The sequence below is a fragment of the Coccinella septempunctata genome, chromosome 8 (genome assembly GCF_907165205.1).
Source record: "Coccinella septempunctata chromosome 8, icCocSept1.1, whole genome shotgun sequence".
Taxonomy (NCBI): Eukaryota; Metazoa; Arthropoda; class Insecta; order Coleoptera; family Coccinellidae; genus Coccinella; species Coccinella septempunctata.
In genome coordinates, this window is record NC_058196.1 from 10,006,583 (window position 1) to 10,023,113 (window position 16,531).

General features: G+C 44.5%; 1 protein-coding gene and 2 long non-coding RNA genes across 9 annotated transcripts; 1 reads left to right on the forward strand and 2 right to left on the reverse strand.

The window, feature by feature from the left end:
• Positions 1-8,603: 8,603 nt before the first annotated feature.
• On the reverse strand, positions 8,604-13,691 carry LOC123318493. Of its 3 annotated transcripts, none has more exons than XR_006538297.1 (4): positions 12,252-12,532; positions 11,950-12,199; positions 11,512-11,670; positions 8,604-8,638 (listed from the first exon to the last, which is right to left on the reverse strand). It is a non-coding gene; the product is annotated as an uncharacterized LOC123318493 (long non-coding RNA). The 3 variants fall into 3 exon arrangements; XR_006538296.1 differs by lacking the exon at positions 8,604-8,638 and adding an exon at positions 11,118-11,257; XR_006538298.1 differs by lacking the exon at positions 8,604-8,638 and adding an exon at positions 13,637-13,691 and having other exon boundaries at positions 11,528-11,670; positions 12,252-12,461.
• On the forward strand, positions 8,790-11,348 carry LOC123318486 (cell division control protein 2 homolog 3-like). Of its 5 annotated transcripts, XM_044905132.1 has the most exons (3): positions 8,790-9,107; positions 9,381-10,384; positions 10,494-10,628. In XM_044905132.1, exons 2-3 carry the CDS (start codon positions 9,382-9,384, stop codon positions 10,508-10,510), a joined length of 1,020 nt encoding a protein of 339 aa, XP_044761067.1. In that variant the 5' UTR covers positions 8,790-9,107; position 9,381; the 3' UTR covers positions 10,511-10,628. The 5 variants fall into 5 exon arrangements, with proteins under 5 accessions (XP_044761067.1, XP_044761064.1, XP_044761065.1 ...); XM_044905129.1 differs by lacking the exon at positions 9,381-10,384 and having other exon boundaries at positions 10,494-11,348; XM_044905130.1 differs by lacking the exon at positions 9,381-10,384 and having other exon boundaries at positions 10,497-11,348.
• A 475-nt stretch (positions 13,692-14,166) lies between the features above and the next one.
• On the reverse strand, positions 14,167-15,215 carry LOC123318500. The gene is made up of 2 exons (XR_006538305.1): positions 14,669-15,215; positions 14,167-14,606 (listed from the first exon to the last, which is right to left on the reverse strand). It is a non-coding gene; the product is annotated as an uncharacterized LOC123318500 (long non-coding RNA).
• Positions 15,216-16,531: the final 1,316 nt, after the last annotated feature.

Sequence of the window (16,531 nt, forward strand, 5' to 3'; positions counted from 1 at the left end):
CTTGCGTTAATTACAGTTTTTGCGAGTGTTACCAATATACAGGGTGAGTCTTTGACTCATGCAAATGTTTTAACAGTAGGTTCTTAAGGTCAAAAGACGTGCCCTGATTCGATCACACACATACGAATACATTCTACGCATGAATTTCCTAACGACTACCGATTTTCATCACCAATTCTACCAATGCGTTCTGGTGAACGTTCGATAGATTGATAGATCTGTATGGAAAAAGATTGTTAGGTTGCAATTCGATTGGCGAATTATACGAATCGACTGAGTTTTTTCTGGTGGAGTATTTGGTGCGTGTTTTTGGATACAGGGTGGTCTGAACAAACAAATAAACCGCGATTGTTTCAAAGGTTGTTCTAAAGGAGTTGCTCTTCTAGAATATGTACCACTTTCAACTCTACGATGATTTTTTTGAGGGATACGCGTGTCAAAAGTTGATTTCGAAAATTTCCAAAAAAGATGGCGTCACTTAAAAATTCGTCAAGACCAAACGGTTGCAACTACGTCGATGAAATTTCGAGATTTATAACTATGAGAGCTGCTTTTTTGAAGTATTTATTACTTGTAGATCTGCGATGATTTTTCTGGGAGTTAAGCATCTCGAAAGCTGACCTTAGAAAAATTCCCAAAAAGATGGGGTCACTTAAAAATTCGTCAAGACCAAACGGTTGCATCTACGTCGATGAAATTTCGAGATTTGTCACAAGAAGAGTTGCTTTTTTAGAATATGTATAATATTCGGATCTGCGATTTTTCTGGGAGATACGCGTGTCAAAAGTTGATTTCGAAAATTTCCAAAAAAGATGGGATCACTTAAAAATTCGTCAAGACCAAACGGTTGCACCTATGTCGATGAAATTTCGAGATTTATAACTATGAGAGCTGCTTTTTTGAAGTATGTATTACTTGTTGATCTACGATGATTTTTATGGGAGTTAAGCATCTCGAAAGCTGACCTTCGAAAAATTCCCAAAAAGATGGAGTCAGTTAATAATTCGTCAAGACCGAACATCTAGGTCGATGAAATTGCGAGATTTGTTACTAGACTAGTAAGCCCATAGATCTACCTTTATTGATAGATCTACCTTTAGTGATAGATGAATAGATCAACCTTTTTTGGCAGATCAGTATATCCAGGAGATCCACCTTGTAGGTAGATTCGCCTTCATGAACAGATTCGCCTTTTGTCCGTAGCTCGGGCCTTCGGCCCTCGCGATTTGCCTTCCGCCCGTAACTCGGGCCTACGGCCCTCGCACTTACTGATACGCGAATATGGCGTATCACACATAACTCACAGCGTTCGATATATACAGGCATTGTCGCAAATTTCACGAAAGAAAACAAATAATCTCATACACTGCTCAAAAATTGGCAAAAATCAGTTATATTCAGTTGTACAGAAGCCTTGTAATGAGAAAATGGGTTTTCCAACCTATTCCCTCATTTTAGAATAATTATTTTAGTTTTCCTTTTTTAAATAATTTTGTTTCGAATTAGTTTCCGAGAAATCTTTTCGAATTTCCAATTCAGGATTCCGACATCGTTCGGAATTGTAAACATACCGCACCGTTTTTATTCCGTTTTTATTTCCTAAAAACGATGTCGCACCGTATAAAACATCCTGAATTGGAAGATAACCGAGTTTTTTTTTGTTCGCTAGCACAGATAAGTCGAAATTAAGACGTTTTCATCGACGCAAAATTACCGAATTTCGACTGTCGGGCACATCTGATTTCCGCACCCCCCCTGTGGGTATAAAATCAGATGTTCCCCCGCAGGCCACTTCACTTAAGATTAACTTGCGAATTATTTTCAGTGTGTTCAATTGCTAGATTCGAATTACGCTTAACCGCCCTACCTTCCGCCGCCGAGTTTCACTAGAAGATTTCTTTTTTTTTGAGTTTTGGGTCTCACCGTTCCGAATACAAATTTTCTTTTAGTTTTTTTTTTCTCATTGGGTGATTTTTTTTTGAAATTCGGGAGTGCAAGTGGCCAAGCCAAAGGTAAGACTACACGCCGTTATATTTTTTTTAATATTGGAACTTCAGTTTTTCCGTCTCTCATACCCGAGTCTGAGTTCCACCCCTACTGTCATTAAAGTACCCTGCAGGTGCGGACGCCCAGGGGGTACCGAGGACACTTTGGGGTGGCTCACCCTTTCCCGAAATTTCCCGTCTTATCTAATTCACCCCTACTGTCATTAAAGTACCCTGCAGGTGCGGACGCCCAGGGGGTACCGAAGACACTTTGGGGTGACGTACCCGTATTTCTGTGCTGTCTTTTATCCCCTAACCTGGCTGAAGTCCAATATCTGTCCGTCAAGTGTACGTCTCAGGTTCTGGCTGGCGAACAACTCCGTTAACCCCCGTATACCGTTGAGATCGGATCCAATGTTATTCCGTTAGTTTTTGCCCTGTAATTCTCACCGATTTCGAGTCACTGAATTTTGTAATAGTGCTAGTTGTGTTCCCCTTTTTCGAATCGACAAATAAAAGTTGTAAACGTTGATTCTGCCTATCATTGTGCGTCGCTAACACCCTAGACACAAAGGAATCCTGTCTCCGGCTAGTAGCTGCCAGGGTAGGTTTGCTATTCTCCCTTAAAGAATAGCTGGCGCTCGAGTCCACCGAGGAAAACCCCGTTACAAAAATGGCGCAACGAGCAGGGACCGTTCAGAATCTACCAGGAAACAACTGAGGTGAGAGACATTAACCGGACAGTGAGTGAATTCCCGAAACAGTGAGTAAAACCTCAGAACAGTGAGTAACTATTCCTTGAACGGAAAACTGTGAAAAATAAACTTGAACTGTGTTTTATTCCCTGCCACTCCATATTGAACTGTTATACTGTGAATTGAATTGGACTATATTTTGAAAATTTTCCTACTGTTGAACCCCATTGAAAATAATTTGTGATTATTCTTGTTGCCGGTTACTGTATTGAGTTGTTGAAAACTGAACTGTTATTCCGCCGTTATATCAGTGAAGATTATTTCCAATTTCTAATTGCATATTTCTGATTTATTGAATTGAACTGGTTTAATTTCACATTGAAGGTGAGTGAATTTCCGGACTTTGAAAAATTGAAAATTTATTGTCGCAATTGGTAAAATTTAATAGGTGTGATTTACCTATCGGTTCAATAGGGAAACACCTATTACCTGTTGATAACCTATCTACCTGTTTTCTATTTTCTTTTGACCTGTACTGTTGAAACTTACCGATTATTTCTGATTTTTCTGAAAACTGAAAGTCAATTATTGTGATTTATTTTCTGGCTATTGAACTTTGAAGACTTTTTGGAAATTTAACCTGTGCGTTTTGGTGCTATTCGAATTTCAGGAAATTTTTCGGACCATACGAAGTGACTTGCGATTGTGTGCGGTATTTCTCGAATATTTTCGGACTTTAGTGGGACTGAGGTAATATTTTTTTTCTCGAGTAACGTTGGACTTTAAAAATTTTTGAAATTTTATTTTTGTGATACATCCGGACTTAGATTGTTTTTGGTGCGCCGGGACTTAGACTTTTTTCTGATACACCGGGACTTAGACCCACTTCGAACTTAAGTGAATACGATTAACTTACCGGGTTGGACTTAGAACTTAAACGGATTGTGAAAGACATACCGAGTGTGAAATATTGGTGCGTTCTGAATCGGACTTAGTTAAATATAATATGTCGAACATGGATGTGAACCGGTTACTCAGTGATGAACTTACATTCGAATTACAACTGAGGGGACAATCGATACCCGGTACTGTGATGACTAAACGGAGTCTGCTACGACAAGTGCTTCAGTCTAATGAACCTCTACTACCCCCAACATCATTGAATCCCGCCTCCGAGATTGAGATCTGTCAAAATAAACTAACCGATTTGGTGGAATCCCTTCAGAACTTCAATCATGGTAATGCGGCTAACGAATTTTCGCGAATTTACACCAGATTAATACACATTCAAGGCAGGCTGAACTTTATTGTCACCACAGACACAACACAGTTACAATTGATTGAGCAAATGAAGGCAGCTACAGATAAGGCGTTGGAGACACTGGAGGAGCTGCGTAGGAAGAGTAATCCTGAACAGCCGCAGACATCCAACCGAGATCACAGGTCCCTTTTGGATGAGGAGGTGCCCAGTTCACCTGGGATGTCACCGATCCAACCGGAGAGGTTATCAAAGGTTGAGCCATCACTTATCGACTTAGGAGATGGTGTCGATCCTCCTGCTGTAGTTAATGTCTCACGTACCGGTACACCTGTAAGGAATCCAACATTAGAACGAGTCATGAATGAGACAAGGCGGACATGTAGAGCATTACTACAACAATTACCAGCGATACCTCTCACACAGTCACAGGACTGTGGGACAACAACACCTGAGGGTCCGACACAAAGTAGATGGGTTAATTCCACACGAAGGGTGTCTTTTCCACACTTACCTGCACCGTGGATGAATTCTGACCGGCCAATTATCACAACACCTGCCAGATCGGAACCGGAGTCTCGATCAACAGTACCAACTGTTCCGGTACACAAATGGAACATCTCCTTTGATGGCACTGGTAGTGTAACCGGATTTCTTGAAGAGGTGGAGAGGCTGGCTGAATCTCGTAAAGTGTCCCTGGAGCAAGTTTTCGAATCAGTGTATGAGTTACTACGAAAGGATGCTAGGGATTGGTTCATTCCCCGGAGAGGTACTTTCGAGGACTGGGAGGATTTTAGCAACCAACTGAAAGAAGCATTTCTGCCAGTTAACTACGAGGAGAATCTGTTGGAGGAAATAAAAAGGCGAACACAAGGCCCTGAAGAAAAGTTGCTTCTATATGTTACCCGGATGCAGAACTTGTTCCAGAAACTCACCTATGCAAAACCATCCGAGGTGGAGCAGATCCGGCTTATCCGACAGAGGTTGATCCCGCCCTTACAGCAAGCCTTGGCCTTCCAGGAGACCAAGACTTATGATGAACTTCTCCGTAAAGGAAAAGTTTTTGAACTGGTCCAGTGGCAGATGAGCCAGTACACCCGGCCACCCTCCAAACCAGGTTTTGTGGAGGAACCTCACCTGACATACAGTCCCCGTCAACTGAACCGATGTCAAGCCAGTTTTTCTATGGATACCGGAAAGCAGGATCACCAAACAATCGATCACAGGGAATCGGTCCCGCCGTCACCAGCCAACCAGACACGACTTTCTCCGCCGAGGGAAAGCCGTCCAGAGCCACCCAAGTCCAGAGAGTCAATAGCCCAGCGACAGGAATCACACCGTCCGACTTCTGGAGACAGGTCCGAAGGTCGATCCAGACCTGCAACACCGCCACCCCGCCGTCCAGCCGAAAATAGCCCCGCTGACCGGACCGAACCACCTTCAGGGAGGAGAGTGTCCTTCCAGACACAATGTTTCCGATGTGGTGGATATGGCCACATGCGTCGAGAATGTCGCAGGCCACCGAAAATCTTCTGTTCTCGATGCCAGAGGGAAAACATTCTCTCACGAGACTGTCCGTGTTCGGGAAACTGAAGGGGAGATTGGAGGCGGAGTCGACCACATCTCCCGGAATCTTGACTCCACTGGCACCGACTACCTGTAATGATAACCGTCCGTTAGTAGAGGTCAGAATAGCCGGCAAACACTTCCGAGCACTGATAGATACCGGAGCGACCAGGAGTTTCTGCAGTCAGGCCGTATCCGATCAGTGTGAAAGTAAAGGAATCACAGGACAAACAATGCACAACAGTTTCGCAGTAATAGCGAACGGACAAACCACCGTCACACCGAAACTGTACACCACCACCGTGCAAATTTCCGATTACACACTGCCTGATTTGAAATTCTTACTGGTACCAAACTTACCGGTTGACATTATTCTGGGGATGGATGTTCTGTCGACTTTCAAGTTTTCCGTAAATCTCAGTACCGCCGAGTGCTTTCTGGAAGGCCGTCTGATCTCGAAACCGATGACTCCTGTCGAAACTACCGCAGAAGTTCACACCGCCGAAGAACACCTATTGGAGTTGACGGAGTCTCAGAAACAGGAACTAGAAGCATTTCTGAAAGAAGAATTGAAGAAGTTTGAAGACCTATATGGTACAACCGACCTGATTGAACATAAGATCAAACTGAAACCGGGCACCGAACCGATCAAACAACGATACCGACCGCTAAACCCGAAAATGCAGGAGATCTTCAATCAGGAAGTAGACCGTATGCTGGCTGAGGGAGTGATTGAACCCTCCAAGTCACCGTGGAGTTCACCGGTAGTATTGGTCAGGAAGAAAGACGGAAAATATCGTTTTTGCATCGACTTCCGTGCCGTCAACCAAGTGTCTGTAAAAGATGCATACCCGTTGCCGTACATTTCTGGGATTCTGGACAAACTGCGTAAGGCCAAATACATCTCCACTCTGGATCTGAAACAAGGCTACTGGCAGATACCGTTAGCAAAGGAAAGCCGTCCGATTACTGCCTTCACAGTTCCAGGAAGGGGATTGTTCCAGTTCACCGTCATGCCGTTTGGTCTTCACGCTAGTCCAGCCACATTCCAGAGATTCTTAGACACCGTCATTGGCCCAGAAATGGAACCGGAGGCGTTCGCTTACCTGGATGACATAGTTGTCCTGGGGGAAACTTTCGAGGAGCACCTGGAGAACTTAAGAGAAGTATTCCAGCGGTTGAGAGAAGCCAATCTTCGTCTCAACCCCGAAAAGTGTGACTTTGTGCGAAAATCCCTAAAATACCTAGGACATGTCGTTACTTCCGAAGGAATCCGTACCGACCCGGATAAAGTTTCCTCTATCGTAGCATTCCCAGCGCCGAAAACCATCCGTGAATTGCGCCGTTTTCTGGGAGTTGCTAGCTGGTACCGCCGTTTTATAGAGAACTTTTCCGATGTCGTTGCACCGTTGACTCACCTGTTAAAGAAGAAACCGCGTTGGAAGTGGGGTGAGGAACAACAAAAAGCGTTCGACCTCCTGAAACAAAAATTGACCGAATCACCGATACTGGCCTGTCCGGATTTTAATCAACCGTTCGTCCTGCAAACAGACGCCAGTGACGTAGGCCTTGGAGGAGCCCTGACCCAAGTTCTGGATGGAGAGGAAAGGGTGATCGCCTATGTCAGCCGTACCTTGAACACCGCCGAAAGAAATTACTCCGTGTCCGAAAAGGAATGTCTCGCCATCGTTTTCTCGATAGAGAAACTGCGACCATACCTGGAAGGATTTCATTTCACCGTAATTTCCGACCACATGAGTCTGAAATGGCTGAATTCCATCAAGTCACCGTCCGGAAGAATTGCTCGATGGGCCGTTTTCCTTCAGCAATTCGACTTTGAAGTCCAATACCGGAAAGGTGCCCTGAACAAAGTAGCCGACAGTCTGTCCCGAAACCCGTTACCGTCTGTAGATTCCGTATGCCTGGCCGACGTCGAAGTTCGCTGCAGTTGGTACAACAAAAAGCTCCAAGAGGTACAAAGAGACCCAGAAGATTTCCCTGACTTCGCCGTTGAGGATGGGAAACTGTATCGTCACTTCTGGGACTCTTCCGACTTCACTGAAGTTGGATCCGGACAACCATGGAAGCTCTGTGTACCCACCGAACAACGACTGGAGGTCCTGAAAGAAAATCACGATTCTGAATTAGCTGGTCACCTGGGAATCTCCAAAACCATCTCTCGGCTAGCCCGGAATTATTACTGGCCAGGGATGTTCAGAGATGTCGCAAAATACGTAAGAAACTGCCCATCCTGTCAAAGGTACAAAGTACCACAACAGAAGACGCCTGGAAAAATGCAACCACATAGAATGACTGATGCACCGTTCCAAGAGGTCTGTACAGATGTGGTTGGGCCACTTCCCCGTTCCAAGAAGGGAAATTCTTACGTAGTGGTGATGCAGGACCGTTTCACGAAATGGGTTGAATGCCGTCCGTTGCGGAAAGCCACCGCTAAAACCGTTTATTCAGCCCTATATGAACAGGTCATACTCCGATATGGCTGTCCGAAACTGGTGATATCTGACAATGGGGTACAGTATGACAGTAGACTGTTCAAAAACAGTCTCCGAGAGCTAAACATTGCTCACCGTTTCACCCCTCCGTATACACCACAGTGCAACGCCGTAGAACGAGCCAATCGTACGTTGAAAACTATGATAGGTCAGTTTTGTGAAGCCGACCACCGTACCTGGGATGAGAAATTAGGTGAACTAACCTTCGCCCTGAACACCGCAAAACAAGAATCTACAGGATTCACACCGGCATTCCTGAACTATGGAAGGGAATTAACAGTTCCAAAGGCAATCTACTCGTCAAACACCCAAGACGAAGACACTGAGGAGGCAAACAGAAGCCCAGAAGAAAGTAGAGTAAATCTTACTCACCGCACAGAACAAATCCGTCATCTTCAGGAGGCCTATGAGTTTGTCAATACCAGGTTGTACCGTGCATTCGAGCAGCAAGCTCACCATTACAACCTCCGTCGAAGAGAAGTTCGTTTTTATGTCGGTGATAGAGTTCTGCGCCGTGCTAATCCGCTGTCGTCCGCCGTTGATAGCTTTGCAGCCAAGTTAGCTCCGAAGTTCTCTGGTCCGTATACCGTTGTGAAAGTGATTTCACCCGTTGTTTATGACCTGAAAGATGACAGTGGTAAGAAAATCACCAATATTCATGTAAAGGATTTAAAACCGTATCACCCGTCAGATTGTTAGTGAGTATACCGTAAATAACCGTTTAGAAAATTTACCGAACTCACCATTTGGTTCCGGTCTCATTCTAGGGGTTCCCCGTTTCGTCCTCCAGAGCCCTCCGGCCGTCGGTGGGTGTTGACCGTACTGAACTTAAAATCAGTTTCAGATGTCCGATTTGCAGACAACCGTATCCGGGACGTGCTGGCGTTGTGGCCTCCCCGGATCGATCTGGCTGACTAGGGGACCGTCGACTCGAAGCTGTTACCGTTGTGGCCTGTGGGACACACTGGAGGTTTGTGACTGCATCGAGGGTAGGGAAGATACCCCGTGGCCACGTCGGATGCTGACGAGCGAAGAGCTTGCTCTTCGAGCATGCCCGAGATGCTCCACCGATTCGCAGCACCTCCACTTGGTAAACTAGTTAAATAACCGTTTTACCTCTCCTTCCCTCGACAGGTACCATTTTCCCCGTACTCCGTCCTACTCCAAGTGTGTAGTCCGTGGCCCCATGCCGGGTTGTGAATCCGTACCGTCCGTCCGTCAGTACATCACAAGTTGTCCGGCCCCTAGAGAAAAAAAAATATATAATAATCAAGTTTTTTTTTCTTAACGAAGATGCGGCATCCGGACCAGCCAGAACCGTGTTCTCTCCGAATATTTGAACTAATACTGATTACCGTTACAGGATGGAGAAATACTGCATAGAGGCCATTCTGGGGGAAGGCGGCTTTGGCCGCGTTTTCAGTGCCAGGGAACGTGGTCAGGAGGGCCAACGCCGTGCCATCAAAGAGGTCCACCTGGATCCCCTAGCCGCCAGGGAGGCAGAATTCATGGGCCTCTTTGACCACTGCAACATAATACCGCTCATCGAGACGTTGGTGGAGCCCCCTCACTTATACCTGGTCTTGCCGTTATGTGAGGAGGATTTGGGGACCTTCCTCGTCCGCAAGGGTCCGAGGAGGGGCCCCTCATCCTTCTTCCGGGTGGTCCGCCAGATCGCCGTGGGCCTCGCCGAATGCCACCGGCACGGCGTGGTCCACCGCGATCTGAAACCCGGTAACGTGCTAAGACGGGGGGCTCGGTTCATGCTAGCTGACTTCGGAGTGGCCGAGCAAATTACACCGTGCCGACCACTCCTGACAGAGTTGGCTGGCACTCCAGTGTACTGGAGCCCGGAACAACACCGCCGGGAACCGTACAACACCGCGGTGGATCTATGGGCCTTAGGGCTCGTGGCCATGGACGTGGCCACGGGCCGGCCCTGCCGAATCGACGGACAGGCTACGGAGCACTGGGCCTCCTCCCCAGGCGAAGAACGCCAGAGGGAGTTGGCCCAGCTGCACCCGTCCGTGGTCTGGTTCGTCGAAGGGCTGTTGATGGACGAGCCGTCCCTCCGCCGCTCCGCCGACCAGTGGGAGTGGCCGGCCGTCCATCTGTCCACCGTGGTGGACCTGGAGACAACCCCAGCACCACCGTCCGATGGTCCGTGGGTCGTCCGCCTGCCACCGGACCTGGCACACCGATTGGATACCGCACCGCAACCCCCAGAATGGACCCGGAGCCTAAAGCGGAAAGTGAGGGCGCTCCTGCCGGGAAGCAGGGGCGGTCCGCGAGCCCGACACCGCTTTAGGTTCCCGTCCGGCTCCGTCCGCCGAATCTGGGTGCCGCCAGAAACGGACCAGACAAGAGGTACTCCGTCTCTCTGTCTTAGGATAGAGAGAAGTCAGAAAAAAAAAAAAAATAAATATACACTAACGATCATGCAGAAATAGTACCTCACTCACCTGTCTTTTTCTAGCAGGAACCGACCGTTGAGGCCACGACTTGTCCTCCATCCGACACCATGGCTGACGACAACATGGAGGTGGAGATCCTGGAACGCCTCGATAAGGAGCTGGGATTTGTGGACCCCGAGGAGGTGGACATACCCGAGGATCCACCCAGACCGGTCCCCTTACCGTTGGGAGCAGCGAAGGCATTCCTCCGCCCGACGCCGAATATCGCCGCCGGTTGCTCCACAACACCGTCCCCAGCGCTCGGACCGGCGAGACTACCAGGGACAACACCGCCCAGGGAGAAGGTCCCATCCAGCACCGTTGAATCCTGGGGAAAAACCGGAGTCAGTAAAAGGTACCTGGAGACGAAAGCAAGGATACGGAAGGGAACACAAACACAAGAACAACAAACTGACAGAGACGAGTACCTACCCCCAAACACCAGAACCGTTGGGACTATGGGCCCCCAGGTATACGTGGAGCTCCGCCCGGGGTTGTGTTGGAGGTGCGGCCAGGGGGAACACACCAGAGCCACCTGTAGCAGGACCCCCACCCTGTTCTGCAGCCGCTGTGGTCTGTTGGGCACCCTCTCCCGGGATTGTCCATGTGGAGGTGCGAAGAAAGATCCAACACCGTCTCCTACCGGTCCAGGAAACAAGAAGCTCCGTACCGCTCCAATTCCGAAGAAGGAACCACTTCCCCGGAAGACCGCTCCAGGTCCAAAGAAGGAACCGCTCCCCCGGAAGACGACCCAGGCCTGTCCGAGGTGCCACTATGTGGCCAAAACCTACAACAAGAAGTCCCGTTAATGACCGTAATCAAAATGAACCGTACCGTTATATTGTACTGATTACCGATAATAAATGAGATACATCCGTTCTGTCCGTCTCTATTTCACTCCTCTATTACCGTTAAAAATATTCATCACCGAAAATAGGTAAATAATGGGGTACTACCGTTGCTTTCACTGAATAAGGGCTCAGGTGAGTGAAATAGAGCCTTATACTTGTATCTCCTTATTAACTGCCAGAATGTACATACCTAGATTTCCGCGATTCCACCATAACCGATAAATCTAACCTGGTCTGCCAGTGTTGGAAGATTCTGTTCCGTACAGTTTTTGTTTGTTCTGTGCAGCTTTATTGCCATCAAACAGGACCGTCTGACTGTCATCCAGTGGGTAAGTGGTATCCCACACACCTACAACAGAAAATTCCGTTAATTCAATGGAAAAACAGGAACCGTTACAGTTAATTCAATTTTTCTGTATTAATTGTGGGTCCGATAATAACAAGTGAGATATACCCGTCCTGTCTGTCTCTATTTCACCCCTGTGGCACTGTTGAATACAATAACCGAATAGAAAATAGCAATGGAAGGCTGACACCGCTTACACCGATATTACAAACTGGCCTGAACGGTAAGTGAAATAGAACAGTATATTTGTATCTCCTTAGTAAAATTACCGACCGTACTTACCGTTTCTTCCGAAATTCCACCGAACACCCTGTTATCCCTCTGCTCCAGGATATCAGTATGCTAAATGCTTTTTCTCTCATTTTTATGCAACCTCCAACTGCTGCTGACTCCAACACCCTCGGAGAAGCTCACCACCGTCACAGGGGGAGTCAACGACGCTGTCCAGTATTCCAAACTACCCTGGTTGGACGATATTAGTAACTGTTAACCCCCATGACATGTGCCCGGAGCCGGCTTTGCGAAGTCCACCCTAAAATGGTTCAGAAATAACACAACGAATGACAAATCGAAATGGTACTCACTTTGAAGATTCCGTCCTGCACTGTTTCCACTATTTTCCGGCATTTCCTTCACCGATGGAAATGGAAATCGAAGTGTGGAACCACCCGGCGAAGTTTGACAATTCAACTTTGGAGGTTAGCTGATAGAACATAGAGCTTCGACAGCACCATCGAAGCGGACATACGTCAACGCGGACCATAGAGTGGGAGCATTAGCCAAGTATACGCCACCTGGAGTAGATTAGGTGAACTTGTTTATTGTAAATCCGATCTCAATCGTCTTGCCGTGAATAGTCAAACCGTTAACCGGACTTAGTAGATTTCACCGTGAAAAATTTAATCCCCTATTTCATCGTGGATTCAATTTTTCAACCGGAGACGAGGGGATGTAATGAGAAAATGGGTTTTCCAACCTATTCCCTCATTTTAGAATAATTATTTTAGTTTTCCTTTTTTAAATAATTTTGTTTCGAATTAGTTTCCGAGAAATCTTTTCGAATTTCCAATTCAGGATTCCGACATCGTTCGGAATTGTAAACATACCGCACCGTTTTTATTCCGTTTTTATTTCCTAAAAACGATGTCGCACCGTATAAAACATCCTGAATTGGAAGATAACCGAGTTTTTTTTGTTCGCTAGCACAGATAAGTCGAAATTAAGACGTTTTCATCGACGCAAAATTACCGAATTTCGACTGTCGGGCACATCTGATTTCCGCACCCCCCCTGTGGGTATAAAATCAGATGTTCCCCCGCAGGCCACTTCACTTAAGATTAACTTGCGAATTATTTTCAGTGTGTTCAATTGCTAGATTCGAATTACGCTTAACCGCCTTACCTTCCGCCGCCGAGTTTCACTAGAAGATTTCTTTTTTTTTGAGTTTTGGGTCTCACCGTTCCGAATACAAATTTTCTTTTAGTTTTTTTTTTCTCATTGGGTGATTTTTTTTTGAAATTCGGGAGTGCAGGTGGCCAAGCCAAAGGTAAGACTACACGCCGTTATATTTTTTTTAATATTGGAACTTCAGTTTTTCCGTCTCTCCTACCCGAGTCTGAGTTCCACCCCTACTGTCATTAAAGTACCCTGCAGGTGCGGACGCCCAGGGGGTACCGAGGACACTTTGGGGTGGCTCACCCTTTCCCGAAATTTCCCGTCTTATCTAATTCACCCCTACTGTCATTAAAGTACCCTGCAGGTGCGGACGCCCAGGGGGTACCGAAGACACTTTGGGGTGACGTACCCGTATTTCTGTGCTGTCTTTTATCCCCTAACCTGGCTGAAGTCCAATATCTGTCCGTCAAGTGTACGTCTCAGGTTCTGGCTGGCGAACAACTCCGTTAACCCCCGTATACCGTTGAGATCGGATCCAATGTTATTCCGTTAGTTTTTGCCCTGTAATTCTCACCGATTTCGAGTCACTGAATTTTGTAATAGTGCTAGTTGTGTTCCCCTTTTTCGAATCGACAAATAAAAGTTGTAAACGTTGATTCTGCCTATCATTGTGCGTCGCTAACACCCTAGACACAAAGGAATCCTGTCTCCGGCTAGTAGCTGCCAGGGTAGGTTTGCTATTCTCCCTTAAAGAATAGCTGGCGCTCGAGTCCACCGAGGAAAACCCCGTTACAGCCTTATAATGGAGATTCCATGCATTCAGTTCATCTGAAGTTCTTTCTCTACGATGAAACAAAAAACTAACCTGAAATGAGAATAACTGGACAAAAGTCTATAAAAGTAGAATTTTAACGCAAAAAACACACCCTGCCATTGTATTCCAATAATCATTATATCATTCCACTCCAATAAGTTAGTCGAAAACATTTTTCCTTCCATCTGGAATGATTAAATACAATAATCCTCGTACAATAATCAAAAAGCTTAAAAATTGGCCAAAATCTGTTATATGGAATGGGAAAGAAGCCTAATTATAAAAATTTCAAGCATTATAACGTTTAATTCTGTTTATTTTGAACAAAAACCTACACGGTCCCTCTCTCTACGATAATAGCAAAAATCTTACCCTAAATGGTAGAACTTGACAAATGTCTATAAATATAGAATTTTAACGCAAAAACTCACTCATAGATTGTGTTTCAATAATCATTATATCATTCCAAGTGAATAACTTATCTCAAAACATATTTTTCCATAAATCAAGCCTAAGAAAATCATCTCCGTACACTACCCAATTGCTTGAAAGTTGTCAGAAATCTGCTGTGGTCAGTTGAAAACAATCGAAATAGATCATTTGCTTCACATAAAAACTCTCCTGAACGAACTGCTCAAGAAACTTACTCTGAAGAACATTTTTTTTTACCAAATAACACCGTCCGAGAGATGATATTATACATTTCTTGATCTGATAAATTTATATATGCCTGAAAATAAATTTCAATTATAAAATATAGAATCTCCTGGTCGATTTTCTGTGCAGACTCACCCCCAAGAACCGTTTGTTATCTAGAAATTCTTATGTTCATACACCAAGATCAAGGATGTTTCTCATTCTGTGAGTTTGCATGTAATTTAATCTGAAGTACATTCTGTAACCTTGACTCATGGATCATATACTTCAAATAGAAACTCTTCTGAACCAATTGCTTAGAAGCTCACCCCTGAAGAAGCTTTTTTTATTTAAATTGAGACTTTCCGATAGATGATATTTGACATTTATGAATTTCATACATTTCTTGATATAATGAATTTATATGTGCCTGAAAAATAAGTATTATTAGTGACAAAATAAACAATCTGTTAATACATCCGATTTTGATACAGATTCACGTCCGAGAACTGTTTTTCATATCTGGAAATTCAATATTAACCTAACTTTCCGATTATGGGAAAAAATTCAATTGTGATGTGAGCTTCGAAGTGCCATCGTACAGAGAGAAATGTAGTAAATATATCCTATGATATATCCTTTAATTTCAATAATAATTGAATAAACCTTAAAAATTTGCATCAATTTTTTCACGGTCTGTCAACAGTAACACTATTATCGTAGAGAGAGGGACCCTGTAGGTTTTTGTTCGAAATACACAGAATTAAACGTTATAATGCTTGAAATTTTTATAATTAGGCTCCTTTTCCATTCCATATAACAGATTTTGGCCAATTGTAAAGCTTTTTGATTATTGTACGAGGATTATTGTATTTAATCATTCCAGATGGAAGGAAAAATGTTTTCGAATAACTTATTTGAGTGGAATGATATAATTATTATTGGAATACAATGGCAGGGTGTGTTTTTTGCGTTAAAATTCTACTTTTATAGACTTTTGGCCAGTTATTCTCATTTCAGATTAGTGTTTTGTTTCATCGTAGAGAAAAAACTTTGTAAGTTTCTATTCAAGATGAACTGAATGCATGGAATCTCCGTTATAAGGCTTCTGTACAACTGAATATAACTGATTTTCGCCAATTTTTGAGCAGTGTATGAGATTATTTGTTTTCTTCCGTGAAATTTGCGACAATGCCTGTAGATAGTTTTCGAAATTGATCCAACAGTTTTCGAGGAATTGATATCACACTTTGCCGAATTGACCACTGGAATCTCAATCCCTATCTGAACTATCGACCTGAAATTCAACATGTGCATCTCAATCCGAAAACTATGAGCAGTTTCAAGATTTGGTTCGAATTGATCCAATAGTTCTTTAGGAATTGAAATGATATTTTGTCGACTCGACTTCTGAAATCTCCATTCCATTTAGAACTATCGATCTGAAATTCAACATGTGCATCTCATTTCGAAAACTATGTGCAGTTTCACGATTTGGGTCGAATTGGTTCAAGAGTTTTTGAGGAATTGATATCACACTTTGCCGAATAGACCACTGAAATCTCAATTCCTATCAGAACTATCGAACTGAAATTCAACATATGCATCTCATTTCGAAAACTTTGTTCAGTTTCAAGATTTGGTTCGAATTGATCCAACAGTTTTCGAGGAATTGATATCACAATTTGCCGAATAGACCACTAGAATCTCAATTCCTATCTGCACTATCGAACTGAAATTCAACATGTGCATCTCAATTCGAAAACTATGTGCAGTTTCAAGATTTGGTTCGAATTGATCCAACAGTTTTCGAGGAATTTATATCACACTTTGCCGAATTGACCACTGAAATCTCAATTCCTATCTGAACTATCGAACTGAAATTCAACATATGTATCTCAATTCGAAAACTATGTGCAGTTTCGAGATTTGGTTCGAATCGATAGAATAGTTCCTTCGGAATTGAAATGATATTCTGCCGAATCGACTGCTGAAATCTTCATTCCTATCAGAACTATC